This window comes from Rhamphochromis longiceps, linkage group LG2, assembly GCF_057381845.1.
Source record: "Rhamphochromis longiceps isolate RC_006_pf linkage group LG2, R_longiceps_female_GT1.1, whole genome shotgun sequence".
NCBI classification, from domain to species: Eukaryota; Metazoa; Chordata; class Actinopteri; order Cichliformes; family Cichlidae; genus Rhamphochromis; species Rhamphochromis longiceps.
Window position 1 is genome coordinate 38,305,783 of NC_140558.1, and position 24,930 is coordinate 38,330,712.

At 41.9% G+C, this 24,930-nt stretch overlaps 1 protein-coding gene and 1 long non-coding RNA gene across 2 annotated transcripts in view; one reads left to right on the plus strand and one right to left on the minus strand.

Moving 5' to 3' along the window:
- The window catches only part of LOC146677890 (uncharacterized), a 47,480-nt gene extending 24,641 nt beyond the window's left edge, over positions 1-22,839 (plus strand). The window contains exons 2-3 of the long non-coding RNA XR_014914288.1: positions 8,762-22,620; positions 22,705-22,839. This is a non-coding gene — a long non-coding RNA (uncharacterized LOC146677890). The remainder of the gene's footprint in view (positions 1-8,761; positions 22,621-22,704) is intronic.
- LOC146677892 (uncharacterized) lies at positions 112-10,071 on the minus strand. Its single transcript, XM_085427552.1, has 3 exons — positions 9,955-10,071; positions 8,282-8,382; positions 112-2,401 (listed from the first exon to the last, which is right to left on the minus strand). The coding sequence occupies exons 1-3, from the start codon at positions 10,046-10,048 to the stop codon at positions 2,249-2,251; spliced, it is 348 nt and encodes a 115-aa protein (XP_085283678.1). The 5' UTR covers positions 10,049-10,071; the 3' UTR covers positions 112-2,248.
- Positions 22,840-24,930: the final 2,091 nt, after the last annotated feature.

The following is a 24,930-nucleotide window of genomic DNA, read 5'->3' on the forward strand; positions in this document are numbered from 1 at the left end:
AACTATTGATTGATTTAGAGACGCATTCATTTGACTAGGTAATAAATTAGTTTAGAATGTGATTGGGCTTCAAGGTATTTTCTTCAACTTGGTCTCAAATTCAAATTCAAATTCAAATTTTTATTTGTCACGTACACAGTCATACACAGTACGATATGTAGTGAAATGCTTGGACAACTGCTCGTGACCTAAAGAAAACAAAAAAGGAAAAGGCTATGAATAAGATAGGAAATAAATATGAAAAATTAAAAAGGGTAAATTTAACTAGGAAGGAATAAAATATAAATTAAGGTTAAAAATGAAATAACTGTACAACACAAATTAGAATGAAGGGTAAATTTAACTGGGAAGAATAAGATAAAATATATAAATTAAAGTTGAAAATAAAATAACTGTACAACAAAATACACAATATAGAACTATATAAGAATGTATGAAGAAATCTAAATATAAATAAATATATACACAATAACAGCAGCTGTACAAGTATTAACCGGAAATGAAGAATATAGTGACCAGTGTTGTGCAAAACCAAAGTCCAGAAAGTCCAGTGTGTGTGTAAGAACTGTATGTGTGGGTCAGTATGAGTCAGTAGTCTCAGTATCAGTGTCCATATTCAGATACAAGTAGAAGTACTGAGTTATTAAGGAATATGTTCTTTGAGCTCTTTGAGTCCTTAAAAATGCAAAATCTTACATAATTTTTGAGGATAGGTATGCAGTTGCAGTTGCAAAGTTATTGATTCTATTCTATTCTATTTTTTTTTTTTATCTCCATCATAATCCACCCATTAGCATTCGTAAAATGTTATATTCTGCAATGGACTTTTTAAAGCTGTGTCTACAAAAAAGGTAAAACAGCTCAAAAGAGCTTAAAAGAGGACAATCAAAATACAGTCAGTTCATGTAATTCCTCCCAAAGAACAGTTTGGGCAGTTTGTTTTCTCACACTTTGAGTTTTTGACTTTACTGTCCCATTACCGTTAAAAATATTTTTAACTTTCTTATTTCTCCTTGCTGCATAATGCCAGCACATTCGCAAACTTATCAGGTAAGATTACATGTACGTGCCCACCTACTGCAGTGTATGTAGTTTCAACTCATGGGGTCTTTTGTTCTCCCAGTGGGAGACCATTAGCCTGATCACCTTGTCAACAGTAATCAGGGAGTGACCACTGACTGGGGAGGCCAGATACATTGCTTCCCATGAAGCCAGACTTGCTAATCCATTACAGTCTGTCCCCATACAGCTGTTATGGGGAGGACAGCGATCTGTGGTATGACACCCCCGGTAGTATTGCTGTATGGTCATGGAGATGATCTCACAGTTTTTTCTCAGTAACATGTAAACTTTCTTTTGTAGTTCGGGGTTTTGCGGCTCTATTTTATGTCTTGCATGCAGTTTTGGTTTTACCATCTTGAAGAACATAATGCTGACTGAGGCTTCCAGGTGCTTTCTAGGGACGTTATGTTAAAAATATTATGAAAACAACTTTAATTTCAGTGGTCACAGAGACATAAAGATTTAAACCATTGCAATACCCAGCCAAACCTGCTGGCTTTATCTTCTCAGAAGTTAAATCACAGACATCACACAGGAGACCTCGCATTCAATGAATCCTGTTCAGATAAGTGCCCAGAGGCATTACCAAGATGGCTGCTGAGTGGCCACACTTGCTTCTATGAGGTTTTCTAGTGGTACTTCTACCACCGCTATTCTGGAATTCTCTCAGAGATTTAATTTCAGGTTTCTTCGAGTGCCATAAACACCATATCATCACAACGTAATGCAAGTGCACATACAGCAGCATTCTGACCCATAACGAGTTATGTATGTTGTCATGGAGAAGGTTATTGCGTAGTCTTCATGGAATTCTGATGACATCAGAGTGATTTCCTGCTCTGTGTGTTCAGGGTGTGCGTGTGTTCACAAGGCCTCGAGTCTGGCTCCTTGCCCAGGGCAGCAGTAGCTATGTGCAAGGGTCACTTGGCTCCAAAAGTCCCGCCCACCTGATAATAAGCTAAGAAATATAATTGTAGCACTATTTTTACAGAATCTGAGCAGGTAAATAAAGTCTCCACAAAACTGGATGACCGTCTTACAGTTAACTGTAAGGGGTATCACTGCAAAGAGGAACCTTTTGGAAACCATAGTAGCTTAGCCATTATGTGGCTGACCATGTAAAGTTAATTCACCAAGTAATGAAGGACATAGTTGATCCAAGTCACCACTATAAATAACTAGTGACTCAATAACTGTGGTACTCCAAACATCCTGTGACATTAGCATCAGCACCTAAACTGTGCACTGAGAGCTTCTTGGCATGGGTTTCCATGGTGAGCATCTCCTGGGGAGGGGTCATTTCTTCAAAAAATGCATCTTGCCCACTGCGGAAAAAAAGCTGTGAAAAAAGATGGATTCTCATTCCTGGGACACCAAATACCATTAAATCAAGACAATCTGATGACATTTAAACACAACAGACACCACCAAAGCGCTTCACACCAAGTAAAATGATCAACAAGCAGTTAAAGCTATAAAAATAAATAATAATAACATAGAGAGTTCAAAATAGTCTGAAGCAATTTCTTTTCATTGAGACAGCTCACCTAATCTGAAGTTGGATGATTTCAGAGGCTTGGTGGTGTAATTGAGAACCCCTGGTTGGCTGTATGAACCAGATGGGAATTTTGAATTGGTAAAAGATGCTGATCAATGGATATACATGAACAGCTATCTACTTAAAATGTAAATGGACCGGTTCTTATATGGCGCTTTTCTACTCTATCTCAGCACTCAAAGCGCTTTATACAACTTCATTTGTTTATTCACCCAATCACACCCATTCACACAAGCACTTTTCGAGGTTTTCAGTGTTACCTAACTAACATTCATACTCATTCACACTCCGATGAATGCATCGGAGAGCCACCTAGGGTTAGTTTCTTGCCCAAGGATAATTGGCATGCAGACTGGAGCAGAATTGGATCGAACCAACAACCTTCTGGTTAGTAGGTAACCCGCTCTACTACCTGAGCTACAGCCACCCCAAACGCCTGCTCATTAGTGAAACGAATCACTAAAATTTTCTTTTTATTTCAAATAATTTTTTTTATTAAGGTTAAAGAATTTTGTGAGATCCAAGTTTTAACAATAGCTAAAAAACAGGATATGGAATTTGCAGAGGAGTTATCCGGTAGAAGTGGCAGGTAAATTTGGTGATTTAATGATTTCATCAATGAAGAGGTGGTAAGTGCCTCCTCTTCATTTATGAAGTTTTGTCTTATGGCATCTGTGCTATGGCAAGTCAGTTGCAGCGCTAGTCAGACGTGTAACTTCCGTCTGGTCCCACAGGAACTATTTTTCCAGATTACTTGATTTAAATATACACCCGCTGTTAAATTCCAACTTCCAACTAAGTATGGTGGGTTTATGTTTTGAAGGAGTGCATTTTAACCAAAGTTAGTCTTTTCCTAACGCTAACAAAATAATATTTTTGCCTATACCTAATTATGCAGCCAAGATATCGAGCTCTCCGTGTTGCCACTACACAGACACCATAAGAAAACATTTGGGATTTTTCGGTAACTACAGCTAACGAAACAGCAGTATTTTACACCCTCTGATAAATAGAAACTTGAGAAACATACAGAATTCAAATGTATAGCAGAACCTTCTGCAACATTTCTGCTTGTGGATGGTCCAACTGATTGAACATTCGCACTAACACATAATCTGTCCTAAATCTTAAGTGCTATGGAAGAAATTGTGTTTCTTGGGATTGTTTAGCTTAAGTTTCAAATATTTCAGCTATTGTGTACAGAAAAGTAATCTTAGAGAGGAGGTAGTGGCAGGATTCAGCCTTAAGCTGGAAACTCAAATTACTAACCTACTTCTCAAACCTATAGACTATACCCACGAGGCCAACTTCATGCAGTATGTAAAAAGTGGTCCTGACTTTTGCAGAGGAATGAGAGATGATGTTTACAGAGCAACAGAGTCAAAGAAAAAGTTTTAAAGTGTGTGTGTGTGTGTGTGTGTGTGTGTGACCGCGTATGTATAATATTCTAAAGTACAGGGGGAATTTCTTGCACATACTTGCCCTATGGAAGGTACAGTGGCACAGGGAAAATACGAGAACAATATTAGCACGAACAGCTGACAACTCTCAGACTGGAAAGTTTCAGTTTGTCAACCCCGATTAAGGCAACTTGCATAAACAATACAGAGAGACCGTGATGGTGTCGAATATAACAAGGTGTTACTGTTAGTCCAAGTACGCTACAGTGCGCAAATGAGTTCCTGAACAGGATAATGTGGTTGTGTTCTTACCATATCTTAACCTCTTAGTACTTTGTATCTGTTTTTCATATTACTGGTCTTTTCTTTTATACATATTAACCCTGTAAAGCCTAAACCAAGAAATAATTGGCAGAAAGTTCTAATTTTTGGACCTTTTAACAATTTTTTAAAAAGCAATTAAATATCAGTTTGGATATATACATTTTAATTTGTATAATTCTTGCATCTGAGATTTTTGTGCAATTTATTGATTCCACTTTATGACAAGTTGTTCATCTTAAACAAAAACATACAAGGGACGGTGAGGTTATGTTAACTGGTGAATCTCAATTGCCTGTAGTTGTGAATGTGAGTGTGAACTGTTGTCTGTTACTCTTTTGGGTGAGTGCTTCATGCGAGAAAGAACAGGCATAGAAAAGGTGCTTGTATGAACAGCACCTTTTCTCAGCACCATCTCCAAGGCAAGCTTTCCCAGATGAATGTGCCTGATCCCATCTGCCGGTGGATCACTGACTTCCTGACGGACAGGAAGCAGCATGTGAGGCTGGGAAAGAATGTCTCGGACTCCCGGACCATCAGCACCGGCTCCCCTCAGGGCTGTGTTCTTTCTCCTCTGCTCTTCTCCCTGTACACCAACTGCTGCACCTCCACCCACCAGTCTGTCAAGCTAATCAAGTTTGCAGATGACACCACCGTTATTGGGCTCATCTCGGACGGGGATGAGTCTGCCTACAGGAGGGAGGTTGAACGTCTGGTGTCTTGGTGCAGCCACAACAACCTGGTGCTGAATGCCCAGAAGACAGTGGAGATTATTGTGGACTTCAGGAAGCACACAGTCCCACTCCCCCCCATCATCCTGACTGACACCCCCATCACCTCTGTGGACTCATTCCGCTTCCTGGGTACCACCATCACTCAGGACCTGAAGTGGGAGCCCACCATCACCTCCGTCATCAAGAAAGCCCAGCAGAGGATGTACTTCCTGAGGCAGCTGAAGAAATTCAACCTGCCAACACGGACGATGATGCAATTCTACACTGCAATCATCGAGTCCATCCTCACCTCCTCCATCACCGTGTGGTACGCTGGAGCCACTATCAGGGACAAACAGAGACTGCAGCGTGTTGTGCGCTCTGCTGAGAAGGTGATTGGCTGCAGACTCCCATCTCTGCAGGACCTGTACACCTCCAGGACATTGCGGCGTGCAGCTCGGATCTCAGCTGACCCTTCTCACCCTGGACACAGTCTGTTTGACCTGCTCCCCTCAGGCAGGAGGCTCCGGTCCATTCGCACCAGAACCTCTCGCCATAAGAACAGTTTCTTCCCCTCTGCTGTTGGACACATGAACAATAAACGTACGACTGTTCCCACCACTAACACATGACCCTACGCTGTGTTCACTGCATCATTCCATGATTGGCACTGATCACCACCTGCACTCATGTATATATCTTTCTACGTAGCACTTTTAATTCTTATTCTTACTTTTATTTTTTCATGTCTATTTAAGCGCAATTTATGACAGTATGTTTGCACTGAAGCACCGCAGCAATTTCCTAATGTTGTAAACCTGCTCAACATTTGGCAATAAACCCCTTTCTGATTCTGATTCAGGTGTGAATGGGTGAATGAGGCAAGTTGTAGAAAAGCGCTTTGAGTGCTCAGAGTAGAAAAGTGCTATATGAGAACCAGTCATTTTACCATGTTCTCCAGTTCAGTTTATATTAGACATTAAATGTAGCCAAGATTGATTACGATGCCATTAGTTCGGCAAGTACCAAATTTTGATTTATTGGTGGTGCTGGATGAAAATGAATGTATTCATTAAAATCTTAAAGAGTCATTTTTTGTGGATCATGTCTCCACAAAACTGAGTGACTATCTATTCTTGTCTCAAAAATACACTGGAGGGACAAAAAAATATGGATCCACACCTTTTAAACATTGAATTCAGATGTTTTCAGTCCCATTGTCAGTGGAGTATAAAATCAAGCATCTAGCTATGCAGTCTACCTTTAGAAATATTTGTGAAAGAATGGGTCATTCTCACTGAATTCAACTATCGTACTGTAATAGGATGTCGCTATTGCAACAAGTTGGTTGATGAAATTTCTTTCCTCTTACACCACAATTAACTGTAAGTAGTATCACTGCAAACTGAAATCCTTTAGGATCGACAGCCGTAAAGTGGCACACCATGTAAAGTTATGCAAAGAGTAGTGTCATGTACAAAATGAGGTTGAAGTGATAATATTCATAATATGTGTAAGTTGACTCAGTAACTGCACAGCTCCAAACCTCCTCTGGTATTAACATCAGTACCTAAACTGTGCACCGGGAGCTTCATGGCAAACAGTGCCTGTAGGTGTAATTATTAGATGACCCACTATTTTTGTCTATATAATGTATTTTCATTGAAGCCAGAAATAGTATTTCAAGTTACGCTAACTAAAAGTAAAAATGGCATTCTTTCAGAAAACAGATGTTTAAACACTACTGTTTCCTCATCAGAGTCCGAGTCCATGTCCACACTAATACGTTTTCTTTTTCTCTCCGTTTTGGCCGTCCGTCCACACTGAGACGGCATTTTCAGTCAAGGAAAACGCAGCGTTTTGAAAACGCTCTCCAAAACGGATACATTTGAAAACACCGTTTTCGCGTCGCAGTGTGGACAGCGAACCCGGAGCCTTTTCGAAAACGATGACACATTTTAGTCATGTGATGCAGTCATGTTATCAATTAAACTAAGATAGCGGAGGGCATTATACAGCAGTTTTGTTTGCCTTCAATTTTGACAGCCCTATTAAAGATTAATATCAGTTTGTACATGCTTCAGAGAGCCTTTCTTCAAATTCTTTAATTCTCACTCGCTTTTGCAACTTTGTACTTTTGTGGTACTCGCAGCAACAACTCCACCTCATTATTAGTCCATTTAAAAAACTCTGTGCTTTTCCTCAACATTTTGCTGCCAAGTTTCAAAGAGCTGGAAAGTAAATAAACGGCAGACAGAAATGAGGTAGGGTGAATCGTCTTGCGTTTCACGCATGCGCAGTACTGGAACCTAAGCGTTTTCGGCCGTTTCAATGTGGACGCACAACTCTGTGAAAACGACTGAAAACGATAGCGTGGACGTGGAGCGTTTTCAGACGAAAACACCGTTTTCAAATTTATTCGGGCTAGTGTGGACGTAGCCTGAGTAGCCAAAAATATATGGCAAGACAAATAATATGTATTCTTATTGGATAATTGCTTTGGGATGTTTTCAAGTGTATTAAAAAATTTATTAAAGAGTGGGAGTCTAACTGCTTCCAGTTACAGTTACGTATTTATCCCAAACAAACGAAACAAACTAACGATACCAAAAACAAAAATGAAGCAGATTGAATTTTGCAACATTTTTTCAGGAAAACTCAATATTTTTAAATTTTTTGGAAACTGGGCTGTAAAATGTTACGTATAGGATGCAAAATTGCAGTAGCTGTTAAGGAACTTGAACACAGATGTTACCTAACAGGGCAATGACAGAGGGTGCTGAACACTAACATTTCACTGGCTAAGTTATGAATCAGGCAAAGATCCTCTTGTGGAATTCTACAGGAGTGAAAGAGAAAGGAAATTGCCTCTGGTGTACATCTCCTGATGTCTGATACTACTGCCTCGTACGTCTAAGGTAGTCTTTCTTGATATAGGCGTATTGGTAATTATTGTGATTTACAACTTATTCCTCTGGTTGCTGTTTGTGTTTTTTTTTTCTTCAAGGCGAGGCACTTAGTGTGTCATTCTGTGTGATTAAAAAAAAGGATTGTTATTTGCACTTCTTATTCTGTTTATCCACTGGGTAGGAGTAGTCATACGTGCTTTGGTTTTGATTCTCATGGCACAAAAAAGTCGGTTCTCAGGCTTGAGTACGTACTCCTTGTTTCCCTAATTCTCTTGTGTGTGTCGACTTGCTATATATGTGTTGCACGTATGTGTTTACCTTTGCAGGGTGGGGTGGCGGGTACATGGGGTAGACGGGAGAGATGGGGGTGGGCTCATCTCCTAGGAAGCTCATGGTGTTCCAGAAACCTGAGCTCCAGCCTGTTTAGACAATGAAGGGGAACATGTGAGACACTGGCACACGGTGACTAGAGTTACCTACTCGCTTTGCCTCATTTTGAACTTTTGGCCCCAGGAGCTAAACCTCTCCACCCTGATGACTCCTGCACTGCTCCACCTGCCTACCTGCTCTCTGCCCTCTCGTTACGGTCCCTCCTTCTTTCGTTGCATGCTTCCGTGCATCTTTCTAGAATTGTTTGTTTCTGCCAGGTTGGTATCCTTCACATTTCAACATCTCACTATTTAATTGCTTACATGGCTGTGTCTCTTACCTCAACCTCTCATTTTACTACAGGTCATTATGACTGATGATATTTAGAGTTTCTCTGTTTCGCTGAATGTTTGCTGTCTGTCTCTCTAGACAAAAGGCTGGCTGGATCCTTGCCATCAGACCTTCATCCATCTGCAGTCTACATGTGAACTCCTTCCACCAGCCAGGCAAACCTGACTTTCAAGGCTCCCACCCACACCCATTGGACTGCTGTCCTCTCACCTGTGCAAATATGAACGAGAGAGAGAGAGAGCTGTAGAGAGGGAGGGTGGAGAAGAGATATCCTGGCCTTTGGTTACTGGGTGGGGCACAGAAAAGAATACCGCACAGCTGAGCAAACCTCCATAGCCATGGGACTTCACCTGTACACTATCCACTTTTCTACGCTCTGTTTTCTCTCTTAATCCATTCTCTCTTTCTGTAACCGGCCCCACAGTGACAGTGAGCTAAGGCGTTCTTTTATGGCCACTGAATAGAGATTTCCTTTGAGGTTATGGAGTTGATACACTCTCCAACGTCACTTTTGTGCTGTGGTCACAATGTACAGTGATTTACTTACTGCCGTAGGGGACATATACTCCCTTTAGAAGTGTTCCTGTGTAGGTGGAGGTATTATCTGGATATTATTCAGGAAATCCTTTTATCTAGCGATATCCGAAGGAGAGTTCTTACTTAATTCAAAATGGACCTTTTAATCTTGACCACACTGTGTTAAAATCCAAGCTGATGATTGAGAAGCTTTTTAATGCACTTACATGAAACCGAATCTCAGGGAGCTTAAATTAAAATACAAGCTAAACTTTATGGAAAATTAGAGGGGAACCTAACTAGAAAACCACTGCAAATAGATTTTGAACACATTCCTGAAGCGCTTGGCTACTGAAACACAATGCATTCATCAACAGCGTTGTGCCTGGCTGAAATCTCAGAGCAAAACAAGGATGCCCCACATGCCTGCCTATTGCTCGTTGGTTAAAAAGAAAAAAAAAGAAACATCGTTTTGAATAAAAACCCAAACGCACGTGTCAAGTGAACACTGTTATCACCACAGCAGGTAGACATGTGCAGGTAGGTGTGCACGGTTCACTCTTGGGTATGTGAAGGTAACTAAATTTCATTTTTAATGTGTTTTTCGCTTCCGTGCTCTTCCGTCCACTAATGACTTAATCTGACTTTGTAAACAGGACACATTATTAGGTTGACCTGTATTTGGTTTGACAATGCCAGGAGGTTTTAATGATGGCGAGGAATAAATGAAGCATATCACAGGTAGACTCTCACACCTATTTGCTTTCGGCCTCCCTTCTCGCGCTCTCTGTCTCTCTCTCCTCTGCAGGTTTGGGCCTGAAAGACGTGCCAGACCTGCTGCCAAAGCATCAGCCTCCACCTAACCCTGCAGACATGGCTAAGCACACACGCATACACACACACACACACGCAAACATGTAAAAGCGCACCTTAAAAATAATTCATATCTCTTAATTACATTTTCAAGCATGTAAGTATGTTTCACTTCTTCATATTTCCTTTCAACGCCGTCCTTATGTGCCTATATCCTTGTTTGTGTCTGTATGCAGATTCTCACCCTGTCTGACTGATGATGAAGTCTTCACATCACATGTCAGACCAAGACAAGATCAAGCTCCATTCACACGGTCTAACTCAACACAAACATAAACACACGCATGCGCTGGGTTTGTCCGTTGTCTCTTAGGTATTGCCTATTTTTAAAACTGTGAGCACACCTACACACATTCTCCCATGCTTGGGCACACCTACTGGAGCTCGTGTCATGCAGCTCGTCTAGCCACATATCGCAGGACACCCTACACAGTTGTAAGGGAGGAGAATTAGTTGGGTGAAGTGAGACACCTGACAGTAGTAGCCTGTCTTTAAGTTGTTTTCACCGCCGCCCGCGTGCTTAATCTTACAGCACCTACTGATTATTGCATGCTCTGAGCGACTCTGGTAATTGCACAGTACATACCTGTATAGGGTGTAAGCCCATCCGTTGAACATGGGGCCCCTCTATCAGATGGCTCACCATGTTGTCTTAACTGAAAGTAGGAGCCAGTAAAGGCGACGTATCTGTCAATCAGCATCTGTCGCTGTTAAGACTGTGCATCCCCACTATGTGACGCATGTGTCCTCCAGCTTAATTCATAGAAGGGTTATATTTTTAACCTTTATTCAGATTTATTGAGCTTTTTCTTTATCAAAAAAACTAGTAACACTGGTTATAGTTAACACCGAGCAGGAGAATCACCCCTTCAAACCTTTAGTCATGATGGTTTTTTAGCAGCTATTTGGCAAGTGACTCAGGCCACAGATCTTAATCCTGTGGTTGTTTTCATGACATCTGAATGAGTCAGACTCTGTGTGCGTGTGCTTGTTTGATGTTGAATTTTTATGGTAGTACATTATCCAGTCTGTAACCACAAACATAGGAGCATTATTCGTTGTTAGTTTGTTTTGGTTTTCTTTTTGTCCCATGGAATTATATCAGAAGCTAGTTTTTGTCCCTCGTGTTCATCAAACTCCTTTGCTAAAACCACTCTTACATTATCATGTACATACTTGTGTAGTTGATAAATTCAGCAGTCTCTTCATGATAGTATTAAGATTTTGACTTCTATAAGTATTATATAAACCTTTTAGTCACTAAATTTAACCTAATGAGGAAGTGAAGAGAATTGAGAATCTTATCAGTATTGTTGAAGAACAGGTTATGAACGGATAAGAAAGTAGAAGTAGATGAAAGCCTGCAGAGATTAAGTTGTATAACCTGGCGAAAACTGGAATGAGGAGTGGCCATAGAAGTCACATCAACTTTTTTACAGGAACTAAGTGCATTAAAGGTAAATTAGTAAGGGGCTGGGAAAATACAGTCTGTTAATGTGCAGGTTAATCGAGTTATTTTGGTAGTATTTATTCATCTTTTTCTATTTGGCGTCCATTTGTTTATGTTCAATTCCACTGCACTTGGAGTCAACAGAGTACTGTGGAAACATCACATCAAAACAAACCTCATGTTCTTCCCTCTTTTATTCTTATTGACCAAAACACTTTTCTCGTTGCTTGAGTGAATTTTGAATTTTATATCAATTAATATTGGGATTTTTCACTATCGGTTTTGGTAAGCAAATACAGAATGTGATTTAATGAGGCTTTTAAGACATGTAGACATACTTTTAAATATTATTCAGTTGCTGGTTTTAGTTTTTCTTCTTTGGATTTGAAAAAACAAATCACAGAACCACAATGTCACATTTACGTGGAAGTGGATTGCACAGTGATAGCCACAGTCACATAAAGGCTAGATTTTTTTTTGTGATGGTACATTAGTGTCATCTGTGAAAACTAGAGGCGATACACCTGTACAGTAAAAATAGTCCAGACTCACACATGAGCTTTTAATAGACTGTTTGGAGGTTTGTGTGTGTGACAGACTGACACATTTAGATTTAAAGCTACTTTTTACATGAGTAGCCTTTCCACTAACTCCTCTTTTACAAATCTTCTGTTATGTTAGTTGTGAGGTGTTGACATGTTGGCTAAGTGGTGACTGTTGTTGTTACTGATAGCCGCAGGACTGTGGCTCTTCCTGGGTGACAGTAACAGGAGTTAAGACCTCCTTCCTACCCTCTAAATGCTCATTGCCTCACGGCAGGTTGTCTCAGGTGAGATTTAGTAGGCCTGCAGGGCTGCTTCAGTGCAGAAGGGTGCTTTACTGAGTTAACCTATGTGGTGAGTGTAGGACCACAGGGAAGGACTGTGGCTTTAGGGCAGGTGCATGACCACTGACCAAAAGCATGTAACACCATATGGAGTTTCCATCCTTGACTGGTTGTGTGTGGTTTCATGCTCCAGGTGGAAACATGCAGCACTCTTTTTTTTTTTTTTTAAAGAATATAAGGGTAATTTAACTTAGTAGTTAAAAATCTTTTAATCTCACCCCTCTTCTCACTTCTGTCACCACTCAGTTGTTCGGGTCTAGTGTCAGTTTTTATCTGCTCTGTTTATTCTGGCTAAATGTTTACAGACCAATGAAAAGACTGGATTTTCTCATCTGCTCAGCCTACAACAGTGTAACCGAACACCCAGCCTCTTCAGACTCATCTATTTAACTACCTGGCTGTTTGTGTCTTAACCTGTGTCTTTAAACAAACCTATAAAATCACTGCTGGTTCCCAACACTGTTCAAACATGAACTTTTTCTGAGACAGAGCCCGCAGGGCATCCTTTGAGACGCATGTCACCTGTTTACTAGCTCCCACTAGTGGTAAAAAGCAGCACCATCACACTCAACTTCAATGGTAAATAGAATGGTGTTTGTCTAGCTCTGTAAACCATTTAATATTAAATAGCACAGAAGTTTTTTGTTTTACTGGGATTAAATCAAAATGAGATACAGCAGCTTACTTAGCATCAAGATAAACAAGAGGTACCAGTTTTACTTCTACAGGGCAATTAATGAGATTAACTCAGGACATATTTATAGTATTATTTTAGCATAGACCGCATTCCCTATCATGTAGAAAGAGTGCACTGAAAGTGCGTGTAATAGCTTCTAGCTGTCTTCACGTCTTCACATCTGTGAATGCATGTTGTTATGGTGGTATTGTGTCTCCTGCGACAGTGTTAACTGATAATTAAGTAATTACCTATAAAAGATAGCACTCCTGCGGTTCTGTTCAGCTGCAATCTTCCCATCTCCATCCACTTCAGATTAGGTTTTAACTTGGGAAGCTAAAGACAACAGCTTGGCACTACTTCGTGTGTAAATGTGTCTGCGTGTGTGTTACGTACTGTGTAGGCTACACATATTCACACTTAGGATATCACAAAACTGGTCTCTGTAATCACAGGGAACGTGAAAGTGTTTAAAAGAATCATTTACCAACTCTGAGACGATGATGGTTGGTCATTCAAAATTGTACAAAATTACAGGACGATGATTTGGCATGCCTTTGTGAGTTTCACAATCCCACGGTGAATGCAAAGTTGTAACAGGCACTTTGAGCATACACTGGTGGCCTCACCCACAATGGCATTTGAAAGACAAACAGCAGTGCGTGCTGCTGGCCAGAGCTCCACAGCAGCGAAAGTGTTCATTCTTTTTGACTTACGGCAGCCAAAGTTCAGCATAATGCCCGTGTCATTACAGTGTAAAGAAACCTTTGTAAGTCAGCCCTGTCCATTTCCTGGTTTTCCTAAGCGTTTCTCTCTTTGTCTTAAAGTTTTTGAACTTGCTCAGCCTCTTCTCTTCTCTTCTCTTCTCTTCTCTTCTCTTCTCTTCTCTTCTCTTCTCTTCTCTTCTGGTATTCTATTGTTGTTAAATTGAGCTAATATGCGTTGGTTTTTTTTTCAAATCAGTGTTTTATTTTCCACAGAAAATGTATTAAAAAGGACACTTTAACTTTGGACTTTTACATCAAACTAACTTGGATTACCCAGGTCTGATAGCAACTTTAGCCAAACCTTTTCAGTACACATCTCCATGGAATGCAGACTGTAGTTTTTGTTCTAAATCACAGTGGAAGTGCATCAGCAACTCATGTTTTTTCATAGCGTAGCACATTCGGGAAGGAGGATTATAGCAACCACAGCCGATTCAGTTATAGAAGCACCTGACTGTGTTATGACATCTTCTAAGATGCTCATCATACTCTCTGCTCACTTTTAGCATGGGAAACCAGCACCACAGGAAACCTTTCATATCCTACATTGTCCATACACACACACACACGGTCTACTTTCTTTCCCCTTTCGTTGGTTTTTGTACAAAAACTACCAGCTCCAAACTGGGCCTCAAACCAGAAATGAGTGGCACAGGCCAGAATATTCGGTTACGGATGCATTTCCATTTGATTGTCCTAAAAGGGGACAAGAAGAAGCAAACGATATCACTTAAGGGGATCATATTAATGTAACACACACACACACAATAGTCCGCGGGACTTCCTTTTCATTCCCATTAGAAACCACACCCAGGACGACAGGTAACACGAGAACACCTTTCACAGGGTCAGATTGGAAGAGGTGGGGAAAAACAGGCAGGGTTACTCTCTGATTATTTACAAGCTTGTACCTCTTTGCTTTTTACCCCTTTATATTAATCTTGACCTCTGTTTCTGATCAGTTTTATTACTGGCATTGATTGATACTTTGAAGTGGCATATGCATGCTATATATGCAAGCTGATCAGCCAGTCACTTTTTTCCCCCCTCTTCGGTGTTTGCACGAAGCCTGGTGCTATCAAAAAGACGGTAATATGCTCTGATGTAATATGTCAGATAGGGATCTTTTGTGGGTGTGTTATAAATTGTACCATAATGTGGGTGTGCAGAGAACTGGTTTGGGGTAGGAGTGGAGGGTACAGAGAGGAGGGGTGGGTGGATCAAGCAGTGTCACTGGAATCCACAGTGTTGTGAGAGCCCCATACCTTTCAGCTTCATTAAACCAATTTCACGCCGAGGTGAGCTAAGAGAGGAAGCTCTGAATCTCAGCAGCGGCAACAATGGCGCATTGAAGGGATGAGGCGAAAATAAATTAGGTATCACTTCACAGACAGCAAATTAAAATCTGAAAGTTGGATAGGAAAAGTTGAGGGTAGATGATTATGTCTTTATTGTGCCCTCTCTCCTCAATCTAGAAAACCCTCCCTTCCTTTTAGCAACCACCTTTGCCCACCCCCACATCCCCACAACCCAATCCTGAAAGAAAAAATAATGATCTATTTCTTGTCTGGTAATTGGTTTCTAAGATGCTCCCACTCAAAGACCTGATCTCAAATACCAAGCTGCTTATGGCCTTCTTTTCAGTCACTTAATTTGCTTGAAGTTATCAGTAAGATTTCATATCTAGGAAAATCATATAAATTAAACATTAATGTAAGGCTTATTTCTGTGCAATCACTGACCTCCAACGGCCATTGAGCTGCTTTATCCGGCTTGGGACTCGGTGTTTGTCAATCAGCTTGATGTGAAGCCTTCAGCACAGACCGCAGCCTAATATTTGAGAAGCACTGCATTAAATATTATTAGATAAACTGCATGTTGTTATATAAGCCATCCCTTGTTTTTAGACTTTTACTTTTTTAGTTAACTTTGTACCATTCGCAAGAAAAATCACATTTTATTCAAGAAAGAACACATAACTAAAAATATAAAGGGTGGAAAGCACAGCATTTGTATCATAGAATTATTTTATCAGAAGTTATACCTTATAACGTGTAAACAGCAATCTTTTAGTTGATCAAGGTGAATTAAATTCTTTACGTCCACCAGTTTATTATATGATTATTTAATATTTATAATCTTTTTAATGGTGAATATTACTCCTGGTGCTGAAGAAAAAGTACAAGCTGGCATAACCAGGCGATGCTCATGCACAACTATCTGAAATTTGAACTGTGTACTGCATTTTTAGGTGTACACTGTAAGCATGTGCGTCATTTGCAGTGGGCGCTAAAAACGAGCTCTCTCTGTGACTGGTGGGGTCACCCCGGGAGCCATGGGGGGCCCCACACAATGCCCCAGCAGCAGTGTGGCTTTTACTAGGCCGCGCGTTGCTGGCTTTACGAGAGCCAGACAGACAGATCCCCTTCATGCCGTAAAGCCATCAACAAGTGAACAAAGAGGGCAGGTGCTGAGGGCTGCATTGAGAGCTCACCTGCACTCAGCGGGAGAACACACTGTGTCCAGCCAAGCCAAGAGGCCCTCCACATTCACAAGCCCACTCACCAGGCACTAACGGGCTAGCGTGGGTCTGCCAGAGATAAATAATTTCTCTTTCTCAGTGAGGAGCAAATCCTCAGTTCATAGGCTAGATGATGACAGTACACGTATATGCTGTGGAAATGATTTTGTTCAGTGAATGCCGACTTCTGTTAGACACAAAACAGGCTAGAACAGGTTTCTGCTAGACTCTGTAATTATCAGCATTTGACAGGTAGCGAGAGTGAGGGCTTTGGGAGCCAGCCAATTAGGACTGGTATCCAGATTTTTTTTCAAGGGGTAATTTAAGAGGAGGATATGAAATATCAGGTGTTTGTGTGTGTAGGGCATTAGTGGGGATTTACTTTATACGACGAGTGAAATAGAATGGTCAATTTTAAGGTAAGGAATTAGAGCACTGGTTGTGTGATTACCAGCTAAGGTGAAAATATGCCGTAAAACTGATTTGATGGGAAAAAAAATGGCAGCATGCCGCTGGAGAAAAGGTAGATTCCCATCGTGTGGCTGTACATATTCTTTTTTCTCCATTTTACTGATTACATATAACACTAAGACCTTTCTGCCTTTCTACATGGCAGGAAAAGTTTAATAGCCACTGAGCAAACTGTGGGGATTCAGGCAGAAGAGGCATATGGCAAACCACAGCAACAGACCAGACCCCAGCCACAGGTAGGCATGGCATCAGGCAGGCTGGTCGACAGGCAGGCAGTTAATCAGCGGGGGCAGACTATGAGCTGCCGCCTCAGTTTGAAGTGACAGATGTGTAGTGAATCTTTAACTTTGCTTATTCCCCCACTGTCACTGCATCTGTCCCTGCTCTTCGCAAGTTTGGCTCAGCCCCCTCCTGTGTGAATAAGAAGACTAAAAAGAGAGCCATCACTGCACTTATTGATTAGTCCAGGCTGCTCTGGCTGGCTTCATTTAATGACCTCTGGGAGTCATTATTGAAAAGCTATTGTCTTTGTGATTACTTCACACTTTCCTCCCACCATATGGGAATCCTCCTGTTGCAACTGCAATGGTGAAATTTGTCGTCGTAGAACAAAAGTGTGCTTGTTGACTAGGTGAAAATAAATCCTAACCTATGTGATTTTTCACTCATATATATTTAGTATAATCCTCTTTTATTTTAACGAGGTCACAATGAGACAATGTTTTGGTAACAACAAAAATAAGAGGCCAGCGTATGGTCTCAACCGAAACAACAGCTCCTTTTATTGTCTCCGTTTAAATCCTACTATAGAAAAACATATCACTGACAGTATAAATGATACATCCCACTTTATTCTCATTTACGCATTCTGTCTAATCTCCTCAGAGGGCCCAAGTGGCAGGGACAGTGTCCCTCTCTCTTTCCCCACTCAGCCATGGCACTGGCAAAAGATGGTTTATTTTAATTGAAAATTAGCAAAACAAAACAAGGGCAAGAGGATCCCTGAATGGGGCCCCTTTCTCCGGGAGCTCCTGTGCCGTTGAATAATGCATATGGGAGAAAGTAAACAGCAGCCGCGGGCCTTGCTGGGTGAACAATAGGCCGCACACAGCCCAACCGGGGCGCCTATTTTATTACTGGCCTGTCAATCCCCCCAGCCTGGGAACTGTGGGACCTAGGCCAGGCAGCAGCTGCTGACCGCTCTACACTGACCCAACACTCCCAACAACCTGCAGGATAAAACCATCACACCTCTGCATACCTCCACTGATCGCCCTGTCCACTCCTAAGCTGTCCATTCACACACTCGGCATGTGGGAGATAAAGCAGTTTCCTGTTGGATTGTGATGTCCAATCAGTTTTGTTTATCTGAACTCAACTTAATTTCACTTAAAAGAAAAAAAACCTGATATGAAAATGTATGTACACATAACGTTTGACTCGATCTGTGCTCTGAAATTGAATTGGTGGCTTTTATTAAGATAGAATTTTCCTGCACAAAATACAATTTTGATTTAACATGTTGGGTTTTAGATTAACTCTATCCCATCTCCACGGCACTGGTCTGGGGTCACTGTGGCCACTTTTTAAACTTTTTCCTTCCACTAGAACATCCTTTGTGTGTGTGTTCCCTCTGGGCATTGAGATTCTGGTCTTGCTTCTGGCTTCAGCCAAGTCCCGGTTGCCATGCCGACTGGCAACTGGTCTCCCAGGATGAGTAATGAGGTGATGTGGCTGTGCTCTAAAGTCCCAACAAAGACCTTATTACCGCTGCAGCACCTCATAACACACTATTGTTGTCAAGTGCTCCTGATATTAACCTGCCTGCACCGGGGCTTCCTCCCTTCACACAGAGGTGTGTGTGTGTGTGTGTGTGTGTGTGTGTGTGTGTGTGTGTGTGTGTGTGTGTCTGCAATCGTGTAGCCTATTTTGAGGGCTAGTGCTGATGAAAGTTGGTCAAAAAAGGGCCACATTAAAAATTTTACTTGAGTTGAACTTGGTAAGTTTTATATAGTTACAATAAGCATTAGATATCATTTTGCTAGTTTATCTATAATTTAGGATCAAAAGTTTTACTTTTTCTGAATCTGTGGGTTATTAAAGATTTTGTGTTCCTAACTGTGGTTGCTTATTTCATCATGAAACCTATCATCTAAATATTTTGGAAACAAAAACACGCAACAACAAAACTGCAATAATTTTAAAATAAACAATCCTACTGCAGGTGCCTAAGTCCCTTCAGTGCCTTGCTGCTCGATACCCATCTTGTTTAAACACCTCAGTGTTGCCTCAACATTATTTTAACTGTTTGCACATAATAAAAAAAAATGCAGCTCATAAAAGTTTTAAAACATTTTTCTCTGTAAGTTATATTTCTGTGCCAAGTTACGTGCCACAACAGCTTTTTTAATGGCTCGTTTCCGGTGCTGACATCATCTGAGAGCACCGGCTGATGCACTTTATGAACGTATATGTGCATATTTGCCATGATAGTGAATACAGAGATATGCTGTGACCTTCTGCTGTGCACCTGCAACAACTTGACTTGTTAATGTTTCCCATTTAGGCTGCTGATTGAGGTTTTGGTAGCAGGGATTGGACAACTGCCATCTTTTTCATGACATGTCGTTTATAATGTCCTTGGTCTCTCCACCAAACAAAGATGGTCATATGTATGTGCTTCATGCTTTAAAATAAAGTCTGCCATAAATTTTAGCATCGGGCATGATTCATACCCTGTGCTCTCAGGTGTAAGGCCTCGTTTTAACTAGTTGCTCCACTATGTATTTTTTTGTATTTTTTTTAAGTACTCTATTCTGCTTGTCTGGTCCAGGAATAGTCCTCTGGCAGCCAAGTCTCCCATCGTGGGCTAAATTTGTAAAATCTTGATAAACAGACCCCAGAGAAAGTAATGGCTTCTAATTTTAACTGATCTGACTTTTGAGTTATACATGAAAGTCTTTATCTAAAATTAGGTTTATATAATTACCTCACTGGGCCTATAAACCATCCACATGGACCAGGCTCCCAGACGAGTGTGAACTGCCATCAAAGAGGGCTGTGTAAGTGTGTGCCTGTGTGAGATGCCACAGGATGTTTGAGTGTTTGACCTGGTTTAACAACATCCTCTGACAGAGACACCACAGGCTCCAGATCAAGCAAGAGATAAAAACAACTGTGTTCCAGGCCTTCACCCCGGCCATTGTTACTGCTTATCTCTAATGTAGCGCTTCTGCTAATAATGAGGAGGAGAGAGGAGGAGATAGAGGGAGGTGTTGTCATTGATAAGGAACAAAAACACAATCTATTGTTAATTAAGGTGTAGTTTAAGGACTGTCACCACCCAATAATGTGTAGTGCAGTTCTGTAAAAGCAGTGAACTTGCTTCACCTATACAAAATCTTTTGCATACAACATGTAACATGACTTGACAACCTTCTCAGAAATAGTAATTGGATTACATCAATATCTGTGCATGTAGACACACGAATACCTATTCATTATCATCATCACAGAGCCCCAAAGTTTGTTATTCGGATGAGTGCTGATGGCTTCGGAATGGATTCTCCTTTGTTTCAGCTTCATGAAGCATACGCTCAGGTGCGTCACACAGGATGTCTTGTCCTCTCCAGTTTCCATCGCCCTGCCCGGCGCTGTGTGCACCGAGGAGGTTATCAGCACAAAATCACCACTCTAGCTCCAGACTTGACCGGTGGGGGAGGGGCTTGTGGGCCTGCATACATCACTGTCGCTGTGGGAAACCGCATCCATCAAATAAAGTCAAGCATTCACCTGTGTGGCTCAGGTGACAGTGGAGGAAGAGTGGGGGGTTGGGAGAGATGGAGGTTAACCTAGGGGTGTGAGCATAACCCTGACCCTGTGATGGTAGCGTAGGGAAGGTTTTGTTAGGGCACTGCCAGCCTCTTAGTCTATGTCCTGAAGGCAGGCAGGAGACTCCTGGACACTAGTGATAGAATTAGCAGAGCCTCCCCCACCTTTGTAGTCCCAGCAATGCCAAGCACTGTGAGTGTTATATCACCCTGCACCTATTTATCTATGCATATTTACTTGTGCTCATTCACTGGTGCTTGTGTGAGCATACATATGTGTCGCCGTTAAAATGAGTAGGGTGTGGCATTTGCTTCACCATTATGACCGGCTATGTCATAATTCATAGAAAAACTCCTATTTCAAAATTCTTAAGGAAGTAATTAAATATAAATCACCACCCACACATTTATTAGAAAATGTGTTATAGATACAGTTGAAGAATTAATTACACTCCAGAGTCATTAAAAGTAGACTCCATTTTAATTACGATCATTCTTTAATGCGATCACTTTGAAAGTTCATCAAATTTCTCATTCCCTAATGAAGCCAACTTCCATCACAAATACAGCTATTCCTTTGACATATGACATATTATTTAATTCAGTCCCCCTCTCCTCCCCAAAATAAATCACTCGAGTGACAATGCAAAACAGAGCTGAAGACAGTTTGGTTGATAAGAGGCATATTTGGTTACACCTGGTGATATGTAGATAAGATTAAATTTGAGACAGAGGGATGAGGGGATGGGGGAAGAGTCGGGGTGAAGGGATAAAGGTTTTTCTCACCGGTGCATGAAGAACAACATCTCAGGTAGTTGGGGTAGGGGTTGAAGGATTGTCAGAAGACCTGGTCTGAACATGGTGCTCTGAGCCTGGAGTTAGAAGTTGAGGTAGAGGTAATCCTTGGATTAAGGCCGAGACAGGCTCCAGGACGGGGACACTGGCTGCTGACAGTGGGGCAGAGTGGATGTTCCTGGGGTCGAAAGGTCGTGTTTACCTGCAGCAGGTATTTCCTCTGGGAACTGATAAGACTTGGGGAGGGGAAGTGCTCTGTTCCAGGTGAGTGCAGAGGGGCCTGCAAAATGACACCGTACACAGTCCTTAGCTAAACCCTCCTCCCCTACAGGCTCGTCCTGTACCTACACAAACAGGTCACCTTTTATGCCTCATGCACTGACCTTTACTGGTTTTTTATACATAGTGGCCACTTTATGCATATAATATGGCCCCCTCCCAATCTCCTTTTAATATCTGATGGCTATTTATGACAATTAAAATCAAAATACTTTTTGATCATTGCCTGAACTGGCTGTTTTTTTGACCTAATACAACAAGAACATGGGCTTCTTAAAGTTTCTTCATTTAAGGAGGCAGCTGTGATAAGACTAGGGGGTCAGCTTGTTTGTTTTCCTTTCTTCATCTCCCTCACCTGGCTCAGCTCTGAGTCCCTAGCCCCAGGTGCTGAGAGGAGTCAGTGAGCTAGAACATGTTAACAAGCACAGCCTTAACCACTGTACTGAAAGACACACATGCACGCTGTGCTGGGTGGTAACTGGGTGGGGTGGGAAAAGCTCAATAGTGGTATGCAGTCATATTTTTTTATCAATAAAAAGTTTCTACAAAGTTTGAGAATGTGTTTGTGTGACCTCGACATTTTTCTTCATGTTTTGTGGTTTGTGATCTCTTGGTTTGTGCCAATATGATCTGCTTTTTTCCCCACCTATTTTCACTAAATGCAAAAAAATGTGTAGAACATGTGCCAAAATTGTTTGTAGTCATGTCAGCTACTGCCAACAAGAGCTTAAGCAGCTGCAGAAAGCAGGTCCTTTGGTAGTTGTGTGAGTCTTGACACCTGTTTATGTCTGCTCTGTGTAGTAGAAGACCCTTGGTGTGTGTTCTCAAGAGTTAACATAGCTGTCATCAGCAGAGGAGGTGAGAGTGTGTGAGGTAGGTGTGTAGTGGTACACTCCTACTCTGTTCTCCTCTTCTCCTCCTCCTCATGCCCTCTCCTCTTCTCTTCCATCTCTGCAGAAAGCCTCATTAGTACCAAGGAGCTGCTGAGGTAGCACACGGCTGCCATTGTGGCCAATCCAAACATCAGGTCCTCTCCATCCGAGCCCCCCACTTCAGAACCCCCAACCAAATCCCATTTTCAGGCTCTGCAGCTGCCCTGCTCTGCCAGAGCACTTAGCCGTGTCATTCTATCCGGCTCTCCAGGCCTCTGAGGAAACAGGCCTGTTTTGTGCTTGGCCGTCTCTGATATGACTCCAGAAATGGAAATGAAGCCATGGATCTTCATTAGGAGAGGCAGGTGTCCAGAGAGATTCAGCCCAGGTGAAGAATCCGGGAGGGGGCGGCTAGTGAGGGTGAAGCCGGGTGAGGGGGAATTGGATTGGTAGGGGTTTCGATCCTTAAAACCCAGTGATGGGCCTGTTACCCTCCATACACTTACTCTCTCTCACACGCACACACACACAGGCGCATACACACTTCTTTGCCATCACCCCCTTACCCCATCCCTCTCCCCTACCCCAGCACTTAATTGCCCATGTAATGAGCTGCAGTGAATGGGATTACTTGTGTGGAGGTACTTGAGGACCCTGTGCATCGGGGGCACCTCCTGCAGGCCCTCATCTCCAGGGAATACATTTAGGATGATGTTTTCTATGAAGCACAGGGGCAAAAACCTCTCTGCATCTGGTCTAGTTACATTAAACCCTCCACAGCTTGCCCCTCCTTCCCTAGCCTCTCACCCCCTCTGGGCCTTTTGTTTCCCTAATTATTCATTACAGAGAGGTGGCCTTCCCTTTGAAACCTGTGGAGGTGGATGAGGCTTGGAGCTGACCACGAAGCATCGGAGCATCCCGAAGCCCGAGATGTCTTTGTGACAGGACACCTGTTATTTCCATCCATCCTCTATCAACTTTGCCCCCTCTCCTCTTACTGCACATTAACAAATCAGAGAGGAAAATAATCCTGGCATATCTATGTTAATGTGTACCAACAGTTTATTGCATTTGATGTATAGTATGATGCTTTGTTTTCATTTAAGCGAAGGAACAGTGACATGAATTTTAATGCTATCTTTTTAATGCAGTCTAAACTAGTGGAGACAAGCAGAGCTGTTTGATCAATATCATGTAAATCAGTGACATGCTCAGAAAGCCTCTACTTTGGAGGTTATGCAAATGTTATTTTGTTAGTTCCATTAAGCAAAACAGACTGTACATTCCTCTTAATCTGTGTGTAAAGTGTGAAGGAGCACTCCCCATGGTGCCCTGAGCTGCTTCTCTTCTCACGCTGTTTTTAGTAAAATATTAGCCCCCTCAGCCCTGTGCTGGGCGGCTGACAAATAGAGGGCTGTCGTCCCCCTTCTCTCACAGGGCTGAGGGTTAATGATCCCAGTTTCAGGGGTTAAAGCTTGCCAGTAGGCCTTTCTCCTGCACCCCAACAGATGTTGCTAGGACTTTAATGTGGTTATCAAATCAGAGTGCCCTCTAAGCCCCAGGAGCTCATTGTGTGTTGGTGCATTCCAGGCCCTCGCCGTGGTGACAAGGCATCCTGGGGGCCAAGCTGGGCTCCCGCTGAGCCTTCCAGCAGCTCCTCAGAGCTGACAGCTCGGGCAGCCCCTCTCCCCATACCACCTCCGCCTCCACTAGGCTCTCTCTGTTTCTGTCTCCGATCCTATGCCCTCTGTGTCATAAAGTCATCCTCCATTTCCCCCTCTGTCCCACAGTGGCCCTCGCTGGTGTGCTCCTCACACAAATAGGCCCACTCACCCACTTTCACTACCCCACTCACATTCTTGGTCACACGCATCCATCCAGCTTAGACACGCACATGCCCACCATGGTGGCATTTGTTTAAATATGTGTACAAAACTGGAAGCTAAAAAGTATTGTAAAACATGCAGATGCTGTGAATACACGGTGCACTTAGCCACAGTGGTACTAAGGTGCTTTATATGTCAGTTTGGGCATCTAAACACTGAACTGAAAGAATTCTGATTGGTGTGTAAACATCTTGTAACTTTAAAGAGCTCATTTAGAAAATCCCTTATGCAAGTGTTAAATGGTAAAACTTTGTGGCTGTCCTTAAAGATACCTAAAAATTAAAGTGAAAAGTGACGTTTTATTAGAGGGTTTAACGAAGAAGCAGATTATAGAGGTTACATGATCATATATGTTCATATATTTCTTAAAGAAGTACTGAATAACACCCATATCATCCCCCAAAAAAATTTGGAACAGGAATTTA

Coding starts and splice junctions, on each gene's coding strand:
- LOC146677892 (XM_085427552.1), bottom strand. CDS start 10,048: ATGCTTTGGCAGCAGGTCTGGCACGTCTTTCAGGCCCAAACCTGCAGA. Junction 8,383..9,954: donor GGGAGGCCGAAAGCAAATAG/GTGTGAGAGTCT, acceptor TTGTCTAAACAG/GCTGGAGCTCAGGTTTCTGG. Junction 2,402..8,281: donor CGCCACCCCACCCTGCAAAG/GTAAACACATAC, acceptor CTTTTTTCACAG/CTTTTTTTCCGCAGTGGGCA.